At 38.1% G+C, this 14,709-nt stretch overlaps 1 protein-coding gene across 1 annotated transcript in view; it reads left to right on the forward strand.

The window, feature by feature from the left end:
- The first annotated feature begins 568 nt into the window (after window positions 1–568).
- LOC139695169 (lachesin-like) overlaps window positions 569–14,709 on the forward strand; it is a 160,606-nt gene continuing 146,465 nt past the window's right edge. The window contains exon 1 of the mRNA XM_071593835.1: window positions 569–664. Within this exon, the coding sequence (XP_071449936.1) occupies window positions 569–664 (96 nt within the window). The remainder of the gene's footprint in view (window positions 665–14,709) is intronic.

Below are 14,709 nucleotides of genomic sequence, written 5' to 3' on the forward strand. Positions count from 1 at the left end.
CTGAAGACATTTCAACGAGAGATCAAGTGGAGAATTTCTGACGTGAAGTGGAGTGGATCCTGACACTATTTTACGCCGTATAAAAATAGGAAAGCCCACTAGGATTGAAAAAGTTGGTACTCCGATATCAGTCCAAAATACTACATGGAGAATTTTATTATCGAAAAGTTTACAAAGTTTTCATCTTTATAAATCTCCTGTGTGACCACTGAATATCATAATAGTTATAATTGTAAGTGTGTCTCTTTCTAATATTCTAATAATGATAGAAATACTTTTCCATGGATCGATTTTCTCCAATACGACTAATACAGGCGACCTGACCTTGCTTAATTATTACTACATGGCTAAGCAATAACATTTAGCTTACCAAACATGAGACGGGCACTTCCCATCTAAAACCCTCCCTATCGAAAAAGAGATGAATATTTTAGTAAAGATAATTTAAGTTTCTTTGTTCTCGTATACGCGGATTCTTTTAACTATTTGCTTGTGAAATTACTTCACATTTATCACTGTGTTTCGACTCTTCTAATAATCTTTCCTTCTCCTTTTTTCAGAGGCTATGATGCCACGCTTCGCAGAGCCCATCCCTAACGTCACCGTAACAATTGGAAAGGACGCCCTCCTGGCATGTGTGGTCGAGAATCTCAGGGGATACAAGGTGAGTTAACACGTCAGCGCAGCGCATATTTTCCACAATTTCATTGCATTTGGGCGATTTTTTTATCAAAAGTAAATGAACCTGAAATAGGAGCTACAATCTTATCTATGAATTTCACTCAAGAGTATAATATTTCTCAAATCATCAATTATATTTTATCATGCTTATGGAATTGTAGATAATATTCTTCATTTCATGTGAATACAGGAGACTACTTGAATACTCGTATGTTATGAGCCTTGTTTTAGATCCATGAAACTTATTTTTTTTTTTAAATATAAACCCATATTTCCCTTCGGTTTATACACATACTAAATGATTTTAGATGCACAGAAATCAGTATCAATGGCAGGGTAGGCAACTAAGCAATTGAGATATGTAAGAATAACATTCTTAAATTTTGGAAAAAATTATACTGCCATCCCTTTCTTCAATGACTGATACTGATAAAGTGGCTGACTTAATATTTAACAGCATGAAACAATCCATTTTATATGAAACGAAATTAAGTGAAACTTGTCCTTAGGTTTAAGCTATTTGTAAAGTAAAAAGATAACGTTCACAGTCAAATTTAAGAAAATCATTTCATATCTTAGTCAGTAAAGTGACAGCTACTTTTCTGGTTATGAATTTTGCTAGTAGTTCAAGAATCTCATGCATAGATTTTCGTTGGAAGTTGGACGCAGTGATGCAATATATAACCTACTTCAAAATCCAGAAGTGCGAGGGTGATGACGAACACTGGGCGTTCTTTAAACAAATTACTACAATATAGATGTCATCATTAGTAATTGGTTCCGCTCTTTTTAGAGAGCAGCTCGTTATCCATACATGTACGAGTTGGTACAATTTTATATGATACATTACATATATGTAGGCACATTTTGCAATCAAATCCTCGAAATCGACTCGGCGGTTGCTTTTATATCCCAAAACTGCGCCCAATTATGCATTTTAATGCAAATTTTATCCAATAAATAAATTATTTTGAATATTCGTGCCCAAAATATTTTCCAAACACACGTATAAAAGAGACTCAATCAGTGCAACGATTGATTAAAGACTGCGATCTATGTATACATAGCTTTTCCTCTTTAAGATGGAAAATATGCATGTGTATACTGAACGAACGGAATTCCATCGCCATCCACGTCTGCGAGAAGTAAACTCTTTTATATGTAAATAAGTGAAAAAAATTGTCTGAAACTAATGGCACATCATTTCCTCATCACTTGACGTTAGTATCAAGTGCAATGTTCCCCGGTGTTCGCAAACCGAATAATTCAAAGGATACGATAATAATCTCACGTCTCTTGTGGAAGAACTTAACCTTCGAATTGAAAGACGAACTTCGCCTGAACTCTTATTCAAAAGGCGCATTAGACATGCTAGAACCCGGGACGCCATAATAATATTTGTAACTTTTATTAGCTTCCTATGTTTCATTGAGCCAAGGAGCGCGAATGCATTTCCAGCACAAGAGAGAAAATTTAGTTTCTATACCGGTAAGAATGCTCGAGAATTTAGATATTCTACATTTGCCTCCGTCTTAATTAGTCCTCACCAACATGAAGATGAATGGCCGCGCGGGAAACAGCATTTCTTCCCACGAACGAGGCGTAGGAGAGATAGAAATGTGAGAGCGGTAAACAGTAGAGGTGAGCACAGCAGCTCAGTCAACATTTAACTACGAGATAAGATCGATGGAGATGGCAGGTAGTGACACTAAAGTATGATACTAGTTATTCTACTTAGAGGTAACGAAAATCGCGAAATAAACAGACACTTGCATTTAAATCAATGGTGTGTAAACATTTCCTTTAAAAGTAAGTACATTTATTGGCTAATAATTAGGCCTATATTTTCCAAATTTTATATCGAGGACTACATATAAATAGTAATAGAAAATTCTTGCGGTGGTACAATAAAATCAATTTATTTAAAACCTCAAATTTCTCTTTATTTCACATACTAAGGAGCACACCCCTTAAGTAAGTGGAGATAGGAACACCAAATCAATGGTGGAAGTATCAGAATGTCAACTTTAATTAAATTAAAGTGTCAAATGAATACGTGAAATTATGTCTAGAAAATTGCTGCATAATTTTTCCCAAAATGAGAGCACCTTAAGTGATGAATTTTCTAGTGCTAAAAATTTTAAATTTGAATAACATAATGACACTAACCAGCAGGAGAACGGAGAATAGTTAATTTGTAGACACCCGAGACGCCTAGTTGCAGATTTTACAATTTTTCAAAAGTTTATGAGCTAGTATGTGCGTATGGAAAATCATTAATGAAACCAACAGGAAGAGTTGTATATTCATGAACGAAAGAACACAACACCAAGGGTCACCGAAGAGAAACTTTTTCGGCATTTAACCGTCGCCGCAGATACGCCTTCGGAACTTCGTCAGCAAGCTAACGTAAAAGTAAAAAAGCCTAACCAGCAGTGAAATAAAAGCAATTACACCACATAATAGTCAGGGGAGTGGTGAAAATAGCCTAGAAAAAGCGCTTAGATCTACCAGGAAACATGGATAACAACTGGCTTCTGCATCACATCGCTTGAAGTCAGCTGGAAACGAACTCAAGAAAGCATTTCGACCTGAAAAAGCTTCCAGGAGAGGGAGAGAGAAGCTATTATCACCTGAAACAATGTATCACAATTCCTAAGCCAAGGCAAATACTTATGGAGTAAAATAAATTGTCAGTATTCTCGTATAAGATGATATAACATTCGTAAAAATAGTTGAAAAAGAAAATAATACCAACATCCAAAAATGAAAAAAAATTCCAGTCATCAGTTACAGATTTTTATTTAAAGCAGTACTAAGTTCGTTATAGTTCAATAAAACTGTTGCAATTCAATGGCATTACAATATCTCTCTCTTTCTGTTAAGTCGAAGTTCAAGCCGAGAAAAATCTTAAATCACCGTCGATTACATGTCTCGATGACTAAGGATAACAGGTGCGTCACTGCGCGAATGAAAAACATTCCTATGCTGACAACATTTTGATGAGAAACAGGGGCTTGCAAGGCTGGAGAGGAGGAGGTGGAGGGGTGCTGGTGGAGAGTTTTCGGGATGTGGCGTTGGGAATGAGTTTGAGGTGAGGGGGAGAGGATGGGGGAATATATGACCGCCAACGTCTCAGTTACCCCGGAGGGGCATCGGTGTGGTGCAGGGTAGAGCACCCTTGGGGAGGGCGAGGGTGGCGAGATGGAAGGGACGAAAGGAAAGCGAGAAGGGTTAGAGAGGGGGGGCAGGAGACGGACGAGGTTTAAGGGAAGAAGAGACGACCTGGATGGTCCAACGCCTGAGGTTTCGCGGTGCAGTTCCTGTGAGGCTTGAGAGCCAGGGACGCCGCCGTGGTTTCTGAAGGTCGTGATGAACGAGAGTGGTCTTGGGGAACACTTTTAGAATAAACGATGACTCCGTAAGCCTTTCGTTTAGATCAGTTCCCTTATCTAGGAATGCCATTGGTTTAGCGACCATTAAGCAAACTTTCTCCGGGTGGAAACGTCTCGCGGTCTCTATTCACTGATTTTCACATCTTCAATGCGAACTTTCACACTGGGAGAAATTTCACTGGTATTGAGCACAGGAACATATGAGAGAGTTTGGCTCATCTTTGATGCCATTATCATTTTCAATCTTTCTCCATAAGATTTGTAAATGTGATGAATTTTAAAGAGCCAAATAAATATGATAAAAAATTCACCTTTGCGGTGTTTCGAAGTATATGGAATTATGTTTTTCTCCCACCACTCGATTTTCCTTTCAATTGAAATGGAAAATGTGCAAGTACGTCATCAACACCTCAATCCTCTGGCTCCTATGCAATATATTCTGGCTCAGATAAATTCTTGAAAAAATTGAATACAGAAATCTAAACTTTGTGAAATTCATGGGGAAATTTAAAAGAACTAAGTAAAATTTAATAACTTATGCATGAGCGTTACGCGTGTATTAATAATAATGTGATGATTAGATATGCTAAGGTAAATTCATTAAATTACAACTTAATTGAATAATCTTAAGGTACCTTGCCAAGAAACTTAAACTTTAGGAGTTTTGAAAACAATAATCAACGATGTAGTGAGATAGATGAAAAAAATCTTTTCAATACTAAAAAAATGACTACAATCGAATTTAACACAATTGTCAGTAAATTTCAATGTTTGCCTCGAATTTTGCCAAATTTGTTTGCTTTCCTATAAATGCACGTAACCTTAATAGATACAACCATATTTTTAGATAAACCTCTGAATCAACAACTTTGAATCATCACTTCAAATTTAAATTGATAGGTATATAAGAAGAAAAGATAAAGCTGTCCCTAAACTCTAAATAATAATTAGGATAAATTATAAAACTATTTTACCCTCTCCCCTTCCATGGACTACAACCTTGACGTGGTGGAAGGGCTTGTGCGTTTCAATTACCCCTAGAGCTCCCGGTAGGTTCACCCATGCGAGATAGGTCGAAGGTTAGGAGCCAGACGAAAGGTAGTCCACGCAGCGTCTGTTCCTCAGTGAGGCGGCTGCAATGGCGTCTGACCCCAGTGATGCTGTGAGTGAGTGATGCTGTCATGGAAACCATATCGAGGAAGGCTACGGGAAACCACCTCAATTATTATTCCAAAAACCTAATAATGGGCAGTATAGAGAATATGGATCCTGACAAGTACGGGACTCGGCCAAATAGGCCGTGTGTCATGCCCGGGAGCGGGAGAGGCAAGTCTTCCGCTCTAGCCATCTCTCGAAACACTTTCAATGCACAACCGACAGCAGCAGAACAGAAAATATTGGAGGAAGAAAACGAAATTAGTTAGGATATGAACTTGGAATACTAAGACAATGATGAGGAGAGGAAAATTATTGAGATTATAAAGTGAGAGATGGAAACAAGAAATACAGATATTTTAGGTTTATGCGTGGTCAGATGGAAGAATTGCTGGAATTATTGGAGTGATAGTTATAGCGTAATATACAGCAGCGGGGACGAGAGCCAACGAGAGGTTGCCATGTTCATAATAAAGGGTTAGGAAGAGGCGTAGTAAAACATAGCACAAGCAGCGTATAGAATAATACTAGTAGAGATAAAAGCAGAATCGACGAACTTGGTCATTGTTCAGGTATATATGCCACCGAGCAACCATAACGAGAAAGAGACCGATAGGGTATACGATCAATTAGAGGACATAATCGCGTGTGTTCCTGTAGGGAAACATTTGATAGTGACATTTGGGGTATTGAAATGCGACGGTAGGCGAAGGAAGAGATGGTGATGAGGTGGGGGACTACGGTTTATGCACGAGGAATGACCGCGGGGAGAACGAAATTGCATTCTGAAGAAGACACGGATTAGTCATCACCAAGATATGGTTTAGACACCACAAAAGGTGTAGGTATACATGTAAAAGGCCAGGTGGCTCAGGAAGGTATTAGTTAGATTATATTCTGGTTAGGCACAAGTTTAGGAAGAGGATGATCAATTCGCACAGCTACCCGGGAGCGGATTCGGACTCTGACCACAGTATAGTTGTTATTAAGGGTAGAGTCCCTTTAAAAAGATAGGGCAGGGGTGGCGGTTAAGGATATGGAATGTAGAAGCATTAACTGGACTGAAAAGGAAGGAGTATCATTAGGCTGTATAGAAAGTCATGAATGAGGGGAAAATGCTGAGTACTATTGAGGAAAAATGGAGATCTATCAAACAAGGGATATCGGAAGCCGCAAAGGAAACTATAGCAACCGAAAATGGGAGAAAGACATAGAAACCATGGATAAGATGGTTAAATAGATTAATGAGAGAAGAAAATGAAAAAATGTAAACACAGAGTTAGGCAAAAGGAAATATAAAGAGTTGAAAAATAAATTGAGACGAATGACATATAAAGCAAAAGAGGGGTGGTGGAAGACACAGTGCGAGCATATGGTGAGTTTGTAGAGGAAGGTGAAATTAGTGTGCTATATAAGAAGGTTAAAATACTACCGGGAAGTAAAAAGGGAAGACCTGTGTTAACAGTTAGATAAAATAATGGTAAAATAATACTTGAAATAGAAAAGAACCAAGAGAGATGGAAGGAGTATATAGAAGAACTGTATGGTAAAGAACTCAGACCAAAAAAGTTAGACATTGAAAAAGAAAATGACGTAGAGGAAGACAGCTTAGGTCCAGGCATACTAGGCGATGAGATAGAAAGGGCTTTAACGGAGATGAAATTTAATAAGGTTGTGGGGGTAGACAACATTCCTGTGGAACTACTAAAAGTTTTAGAAACATGTGGGAAGAAGCGTCTTCATGGACTGATTCGTAGTACCTATGAGGAAGGAATCTTCCCGGATGACTTCTTCAGATCAGAGTTAGTTCCTGTTCCAAAAAAGGTAAAGGCAGCAATATGTGACTTCTGCAGAACAATAAGTATTATTTCGTACGCAGCTTATCTGGTTCTCAGGATTATCAAAAAGAGGATAGATAGTAGGGCAAATGATTTCTAAGGGGATGATTAGTTTGTGTTCAGTATGGGGACAGGCACACGTGTTCATAGCATTGATATGATATCACTAATTGAGAGGAAATTTGAGCGAAATCAGGATATCTTTGTTTGTTCCGTAGAATTCGAAAAAGAATACGGTAGAGAAACGAACGTGAATAGGATAGGAATGTTGAGCCGAGAAAAGGCATGCAGGAAGTACACAGAGATGAAGAGTAATTTTTTTTTTAACTTTTCCACCTTCTTATGTAGTCAATTCATTTCACCCCGCCTCTTTTGATTCTTCAAATCCTTGTACTGCTCTTTCCACCATGTTTCATACGCCCAATTATTTTATTAGCTTTATGTACTTTCTATAGCATTGTACGTTATTTATAGAGGCATTAAATACACTTATGCAAACGATTTAATATTTATCCTATTACGTTCTATAGGACATGTGGGTCCTAGAACATAATATATTTCTTTGCTCAACTTTCTTCTTCCTAAATCTGTGCATACGTTCTCCCGTTTCCTTTAGTTAAATATCTTCCAGGACATTCCCTCTATTATCCATGCCTTCCCAATACTTTTCCTATTCGCCGTGCCTATTGTCACAATTGAAGCTCATTATAACCCTCTTTTGAGCTCTTCCCACCTATCATCTGTTTTCCTACCAACATAGTTCTAATTTACTGCAAAATCAGAGAAAATATATTTTTTCCGATGGCCTGCTCTCAATGAGGTCTTTTGAATAAAGATGGATTTGAAATTACATATAAATAGGAGGGATAAAGTTTGACTGCCTTTAGTAGAGCATATGATTTCCATTTAATTAATGAGCCATTAGCAAAAGGCCACTGTACGGTTCATGATTGAAAATTAACAGAGGTGGAATGACGAAATAAAAAATGCACTAGAGTGATAGATATTAGTCAATACTGTTTAATTGTAAGCACAAATAATGACAAGTTTCGATATGCAAAGGAATAACTTTTATCCGAGGGGCTTCGGTTATATATTTAAACGTCCTACGAATACCGTTTAAAAGCTTATGAGAAGTCAAACAAGGGCTGTATAATCGTACGTAACACTCCTGGGGCTTTTCTCGCCTCGGCAAATGCACTTGCATCAAGTCCATATTATTTCCCTTTTTCTCAAATCATGAACTATTTTCCTTTGTCCTAGATATAAACTCACCCAAAATGGCTCAAATTATATCAGAGCTTAAGTTTTCCACAAGGGAAACTTAGGCTTCATTGTTTGACGAGTGCCAAAATAGCGGTAAATATATTGCCATGCCATACACATATTCTTTCAACTCGTAATACGACGAAGGTAACAAAACTCTGTGCCTCAATTTTATATTTTTTGATCGATAGGTATCAAGTGAAATGGAGTTCATTTTTTTCACTTTTAGAGATTGCTTATAACTATTTTTATCAGAGAAACAGTTTATAGATAATATATTTGACAACGAAACCACCATGTCTTTCGCTCGAAATGTATGGGTGGATAAGTAATTTCATGGAGGTCCTGGTTGCCTATGAATCAATCACCTGAGACCGTACGTATTTTTAGAGAAATATGCTTTTTCGATAGAAAACCTTAAACAATAACAAAAACCACAAATTTTCACATGCCCAAACTACGCCTATATCCTCTTAATAGCATTTCATGCCTTCGTGCTGTAAATTATGCCATATCAATACCAGGTATCCCCAGTTCCACGGATACGTTTTACTGTGTTCCACTTTACACGCAGCGAAATAACATTATCATAAATTTAGAAAATATGGCGAGCATCGTAAAGAGTCTAAATGTATGCACAGATGGTCACTAATCTACAAACCATCACCCATTTCTCACTGATTGTACACTGAAATCTTAGCCGAAAAGGATATCCTCATCTCAGAGATTTATTTAATTGCAATAGTCTTACAAGTATGGGTAGGATTTTGAAGGACTCTGAAACTACACAATACTTATCCCTAGACCATAACTATGTAATACGACTGAAAATATCCTGCAACTTAATATCATACATTACGCTGGAAGAACGAAAATTTTAAGTAATTGAAACCGGCATTGGGAAAAACCACAGTATCTTTGATTTATCTTTGTCTTTTCAGAACTCTATTGGTGATGATTATTATTGGTATTTTATCATTCAAAATTAGGTTTTGGATGGACCCAAGATAAAAAACGGTAAAGTGACAATTCACTTTTCTCTCTAGACGAAACACAACCTGATATTCAAAACTACAATACATCCCTCCTCATCTCTATAGTTTCTTCCTCTCTTAATTCCGTCCAACGCCCCTATCCTATTACTGCCCCTTCCTCGTTTTCCTAACATTGTTACCTCTATCACAGTTTTCAACATCCCTTTGCCAATCAATATGCTATGCATCCATCCTTCCTGCCTCATTTGGATATCTACAATGACTCCTCTCTTCTCTCCCACCATTCCCAGAACTTCATCATTTGTTTTCCTTTCTATTCACGTCATCTTGTCCATCTTTCTCCGCACCCACATTTCAAATTCCTTCAATCTACGCCCATCATCCTGCGTCAATGGCTATGTTTCCGTGCGGAACATAACTAAGCTCAGTATCAAAGTTTTGACGGGTCTTCTGTTATAAATTTTACCAAACATACCTCTCATCAATTCCCTCCTCCTAGTGAAAGCTTCTTCGATTGAAGAAAAATCTTCTCCTTATGCCCCCACTACTTTGACCATTTTAGTCCAAAACGCTTCCTAAATCAATAAACTGATTCACCTGCTCTATTTTATTAAGCACTGGTTTGATATTTAAATTGGCCTATCTCTTTCTCGAAAACCGAATAACCTTTTTTTTTATTTATATTGATTTTCATCCCATGTCTATTGCACCGATTTTCTAATTCACTCAGCAATGCTTGCTGCCCTACGGCTTACTGATAAACTAAGCTCAAGTATCCGGAAACCTAAATGATTCTATGGATTCCTTACCCACCATTATCCCAATCTCCAGTTGTTCCCATGCCTCTTTTACCATTACCCTAACATAAACGCTACAAATCACAGGTTATGATGGACCTTGTGATTTTATCCACCCTATTTCAATTTGAACAATGTATCTGAAAGTAGTCAGTGTATTTTATTCAGACGCGAAAGGCTGAGTTGTAGTCATGGGTGGAGTGAATTTGAGCTCCTGCACTCTCCTAAGTCCCGATATAGACATTTCCAGATCTGCGCATTCAAATAACTCCTATGTAAAAATCGAGTCACCTAAAATTTGGTATTAGGGCACCAGGAGAGGGGCGTGCTTTAATTCCACCCCTCACCCTCACGGTTAACCAATTCCACTTGAGCAATATAAAAAAACACCCCTGGGGAGAAGAAAAGGGAGGGAAAAGGGAGGGAAAAGGGAAAATGGGGAAGCAGAGCGAAAGGTGCGAGCAAGCGACGTAATGGACCACCAAGTAAGCCGCTTACTTATTGCTAATTTTTCTCGCAAAAATAAAACACCCACTCGCGACCAATTTCCTGAAGATTAACGTCGTATTTGCGGAGACGGATGAACGAGGAGGAAACACTGCACACGCCTCGCGTGCCGCGTTCCCATGCCAACGGCCTATGGCCACCACCCGACCAAGCTATTTCCTTTTTTCTAATTGCCCCCTTCCACTCGGACGCAATGATTTGTGAGCAGAGCAGCGAGGGGGCTCGGTGAGCGCTCCCGGAAGGATCCAGCCCGTGACCCCGCGGACCTGGAGGATCAAAACCAGGAAGAGATGATGTCGCGGGAGAGGTAAAAGAGGGATTCCTTTATGAGGGCGAATAAATGAAGGTAAAAGAGCGGAGGGAACTTATTTTAAAGGGGATAGGAGAACGAAGGAAGCCAAATCGGCGACGGAAGTCCACAACGCGTTTCGCCTCACGTTCTCCTGAATGCGGGGAAGAGCAAAGGCACAAGAGAGCGGGAGGGAGAGAAATAGAAGGAAAAAGAGTGGATGGAAATAAAGAGGGGAGGCGGAGGCGGGAGGAGCCATTTGAAATAAAAAAGAGCCGCGGAAAGAAAATCTGCGAGCAAACACAAAGAGTCGGGGAAATGCAGAAGGGAAGAATTAAATCGCTCGGGAAGAAACGAATACGGCGCAAATGGGATTAATTAATGGACTTGAAATATAGACAAAGAAAGCGGATGGGAGGAAAAGGACTTTTGGGAATGAAATTTGTGGCTGAAATATATCACATTGCTTGAGGTTTGCTGAAGGGAAAGGAAGGGAGCAATGGCACGGTAATTGGGGGAGGGATTACTGGTAGGGTAGGGGGTGGAGGGGTGGGGTGTTTTACCGTAGTGGGAGGTGTGGGTAAGGATGAGGGGAAAATGGGAGGACTAACGAAGAGACCACCACCTAAACAATAAAGAAATCCATCACTCTAGAGAGAGATGATTGCCTTAATGATAAAATCATGAAAACATTAGGTACAGTCGGGTTTTTAAGTGCAGCAATTACAAGAGAAATTACTTAATAATGAGAGGAAAACAGTCACGCAGAGCTCTTTTACGCAAAGGGGGTTAATCGCAAAGTCTCCGGAATCACCAAAATCCTTCAATAATAAATTACCCTTCTATCGTCACTTAGCGTTTGATTTAAACTTTACCATTCAGTGAAAGTGCACGGTGCAACTACGCTGGAAGAAGCAATAATGAGCTATTAGTATCGCCTAATATAGCGCAACATTTGTTGAATATTTCTTTATTGCCATATTTCAAGGATCAACTTGGAAAAATTAATTTCACCAGCAACAAGAGCAATTCATTCACCAAATAGAGAGGCTTGTAATTACGGTAATTATCGATCTGACAAATGTTTGAATAACATTTGGAATTGTATTATTTCAAATAGCAATATCATACTTCTGGAGCAAAATTTATATTATTTTATATATAATTAAATATATTATAGTATATATTTATACTCACCTTATATATAACTCACAAAAATATATTGTAAACTGGGGATACTCATATAATTTATTTATATATTATATTCTGTTTTCGATCCATTTGAACTTGTTCAAGATTGTAACGGAATACTATTTAAAAGAAAATAACTACGAGGGTCATCCGGAAAGTAGTACCCGTTCGTGAAATAAAGACACAAAAGTAAATATTAACAAACATAAATAATTTTATTTGAAAGAGGATACTTTAAACTACTTCTCAACATAATCTCCAAGCAAATTAAGGCATTTGTCATAACGTGTGACAAGTTTCTGTATTCCTGCTGCATAGTCCTTCGCCGCCAGCTCATTGAGATACGCGAGGGACCCATCTTGCACAAATTTTTGCATAATGCAGATGGTGTTTAACAATTTCATGAACAATTGTTCGAGAAACATTGGGAAAATGCTCACAGATGTCATCAATTGTGACGCGCCGATCGTTCCTCACGAATTCGTCAACTGAGCTCACCAGTTGGTCTGTAATGACAGACGGTCTCTCCGAACGCTCATCGTCGTGTGTGTTCCCCCTCCCCATGTTGAAGTTGCGACACCACCGCCGAACAGACGACTCGTCCATTACATTGTCTCCATACACCTCCTTTAATTGGCGATGAATATCACATGGGCGAACGTTTCTTGCATTGAGGAATTTAATCACTGCCCTCACTTCACAACTGGCGGCGTTCTCAATTTTTTTAAATATTGTAAACAATCACAGAAACAACACAGGCAATGCTAGCGTCACGCAACTTGGCTCAGAGAAGGCAGACAAGCCACTGAAGCTATCTGACCTCGTCCAGCGGCTACTCGCGTCGTCAGCACTTCATGCGGCACGAACGGGTACTACTTTCCGGATGACCCTCGTACATGCGTATAAGTACGTGTAGAGTCAGGCCAAGACACATGAAACAATTAACAGGCACGAAAAAATATTCTATTGTTTCAGGCTTCACTTCGTGGAAGTAATTGATATCCATTATTAAAATAGAAAGAAAGACTCGTACTTTTCCACAGATTTTATTATACGGTGAAACGCGTTGTACCTTATAATAAAATCTGTGGAAAAGTACGAGTCTTTCTTTCTATTTTAATAATGGACAAAAAAATATGTTATATTAGCACATGAGTAATACACGAAAGGAGACAATTTCATCATTAATTTTATATAAACTCCACCTGAATTATTTTCGAAATTACATTAAACAAATTTTATTTTTAATCAAAGTTAATATATTTTCCGATATCAAATGAATATCAAAGTTAACGAGCCTTGACGTAATAAATTAGTCACGAGTTCAAAGTTTCTAAATCGGAGGATTGATTTAGGGGTAAAAACTAAACATAATCCATCAGTAATTAATTATACGGTAGTTGTGTTCGTCGAATTCAGAAAACAAATTATTCTGTGTTTTGTTAGAAGCAATATAAAGAAGGTTGTTACTACTCTACAATAAGGAAAAAAAAGAATCCAGAACTAAATGGCTCAGCTCCAAAAAAGAGTATCTAAGACAATTTCGGTATTTTTTAGAATAAGCACAATAGCCATTTTCGTTCCAGAGGAATTTATTTAACATACCAATATGCTTCGAATTGCCAAAGCTCTCTCCTTAAAAAGCAATCCATGTCAATTAACCTCCCCAAAATCAACTTCTTACTCTCTTTCCCTCCTCGCTACGTCGCCAATTCCGCTGATGTAAATCGAAATGAGCGAGATTGATGAAACACCCGCTGGGGAGCGGTTAGGCCATTGGACCCCACGCACTATTCTCCGATCCGATACTAACTCTTGAAGACACAACGTTGACTGAAGATTCACTTGAGACGATCAATTTAAAACGCCGAACCTAAGTCTTCCCCACTTGAATATTAAAACTTATTATAATTTGATATTGATGAATTATAAATATTTCTTTTAGATCATTACACTTTACGTTTACAGTTTTACGTGAAGTAGACACCCAAAACAAATCCATTTTTTTAATTGTGTACACACTGGAGATCTTTCATAGTACAAAGAAAAGCATTACTGAGCCCTTGCAGTCATATTATCAATAGTATTGTCTTCATAAAATAAATTATATCGTAAAAAAACATGTCGACGCATAATTTGAAACATTTTAATTATGTGAGTTTGATTGATTGTCTCTATCCCTATTATCTTAAAATACAGTAATATTATTATTATCTTTATATTATTTTTAACTCTACATCTATCCATTCTAATTATCTTGATATAAATCAAAAGTGCTCGGAGAATACTCCGCCTTTAATTCAATTTTCACGATCGAAATTCAAAAGATAAATTACTTGCAGCATGCGAGCCACACAAAAAAAACCAACCTTTCAGAGTGGAAGGAGAATCAATGTCGAATCGACTAATTACATTATTCAAAGAAGGTGTCTGATACACGTTGCAGATGGGCTGAGGTTATAAATTCGGCTTTAGGAAGTGAGTGGCTCCGTCGTTTGCCACGAAGCCGCTACCGTGAGAGCCCCTTTTCCTCAATATATACACACCCACATCAGTGTGCCAGTTCTTTTAAAGACGCCCGGGATTAGGCTTACG

This window comes from Hetaerina americana, unplaced genomic scaffold (genome assembly GCF_022747635.1).
Source record: "Hetaerina americana unplaced genomic scaffold, ioHetAmer1.1.p SCAF_6, whole genome shotgun sequence".
In the NCBI taxonomy this organism is placed as follows: domain Eukaryota; kingdom Metazoa; phylum Arthropoda; class Insecta; order Odonata; family Calopterygidae; genus Hetaerina; species Hetaerina americana.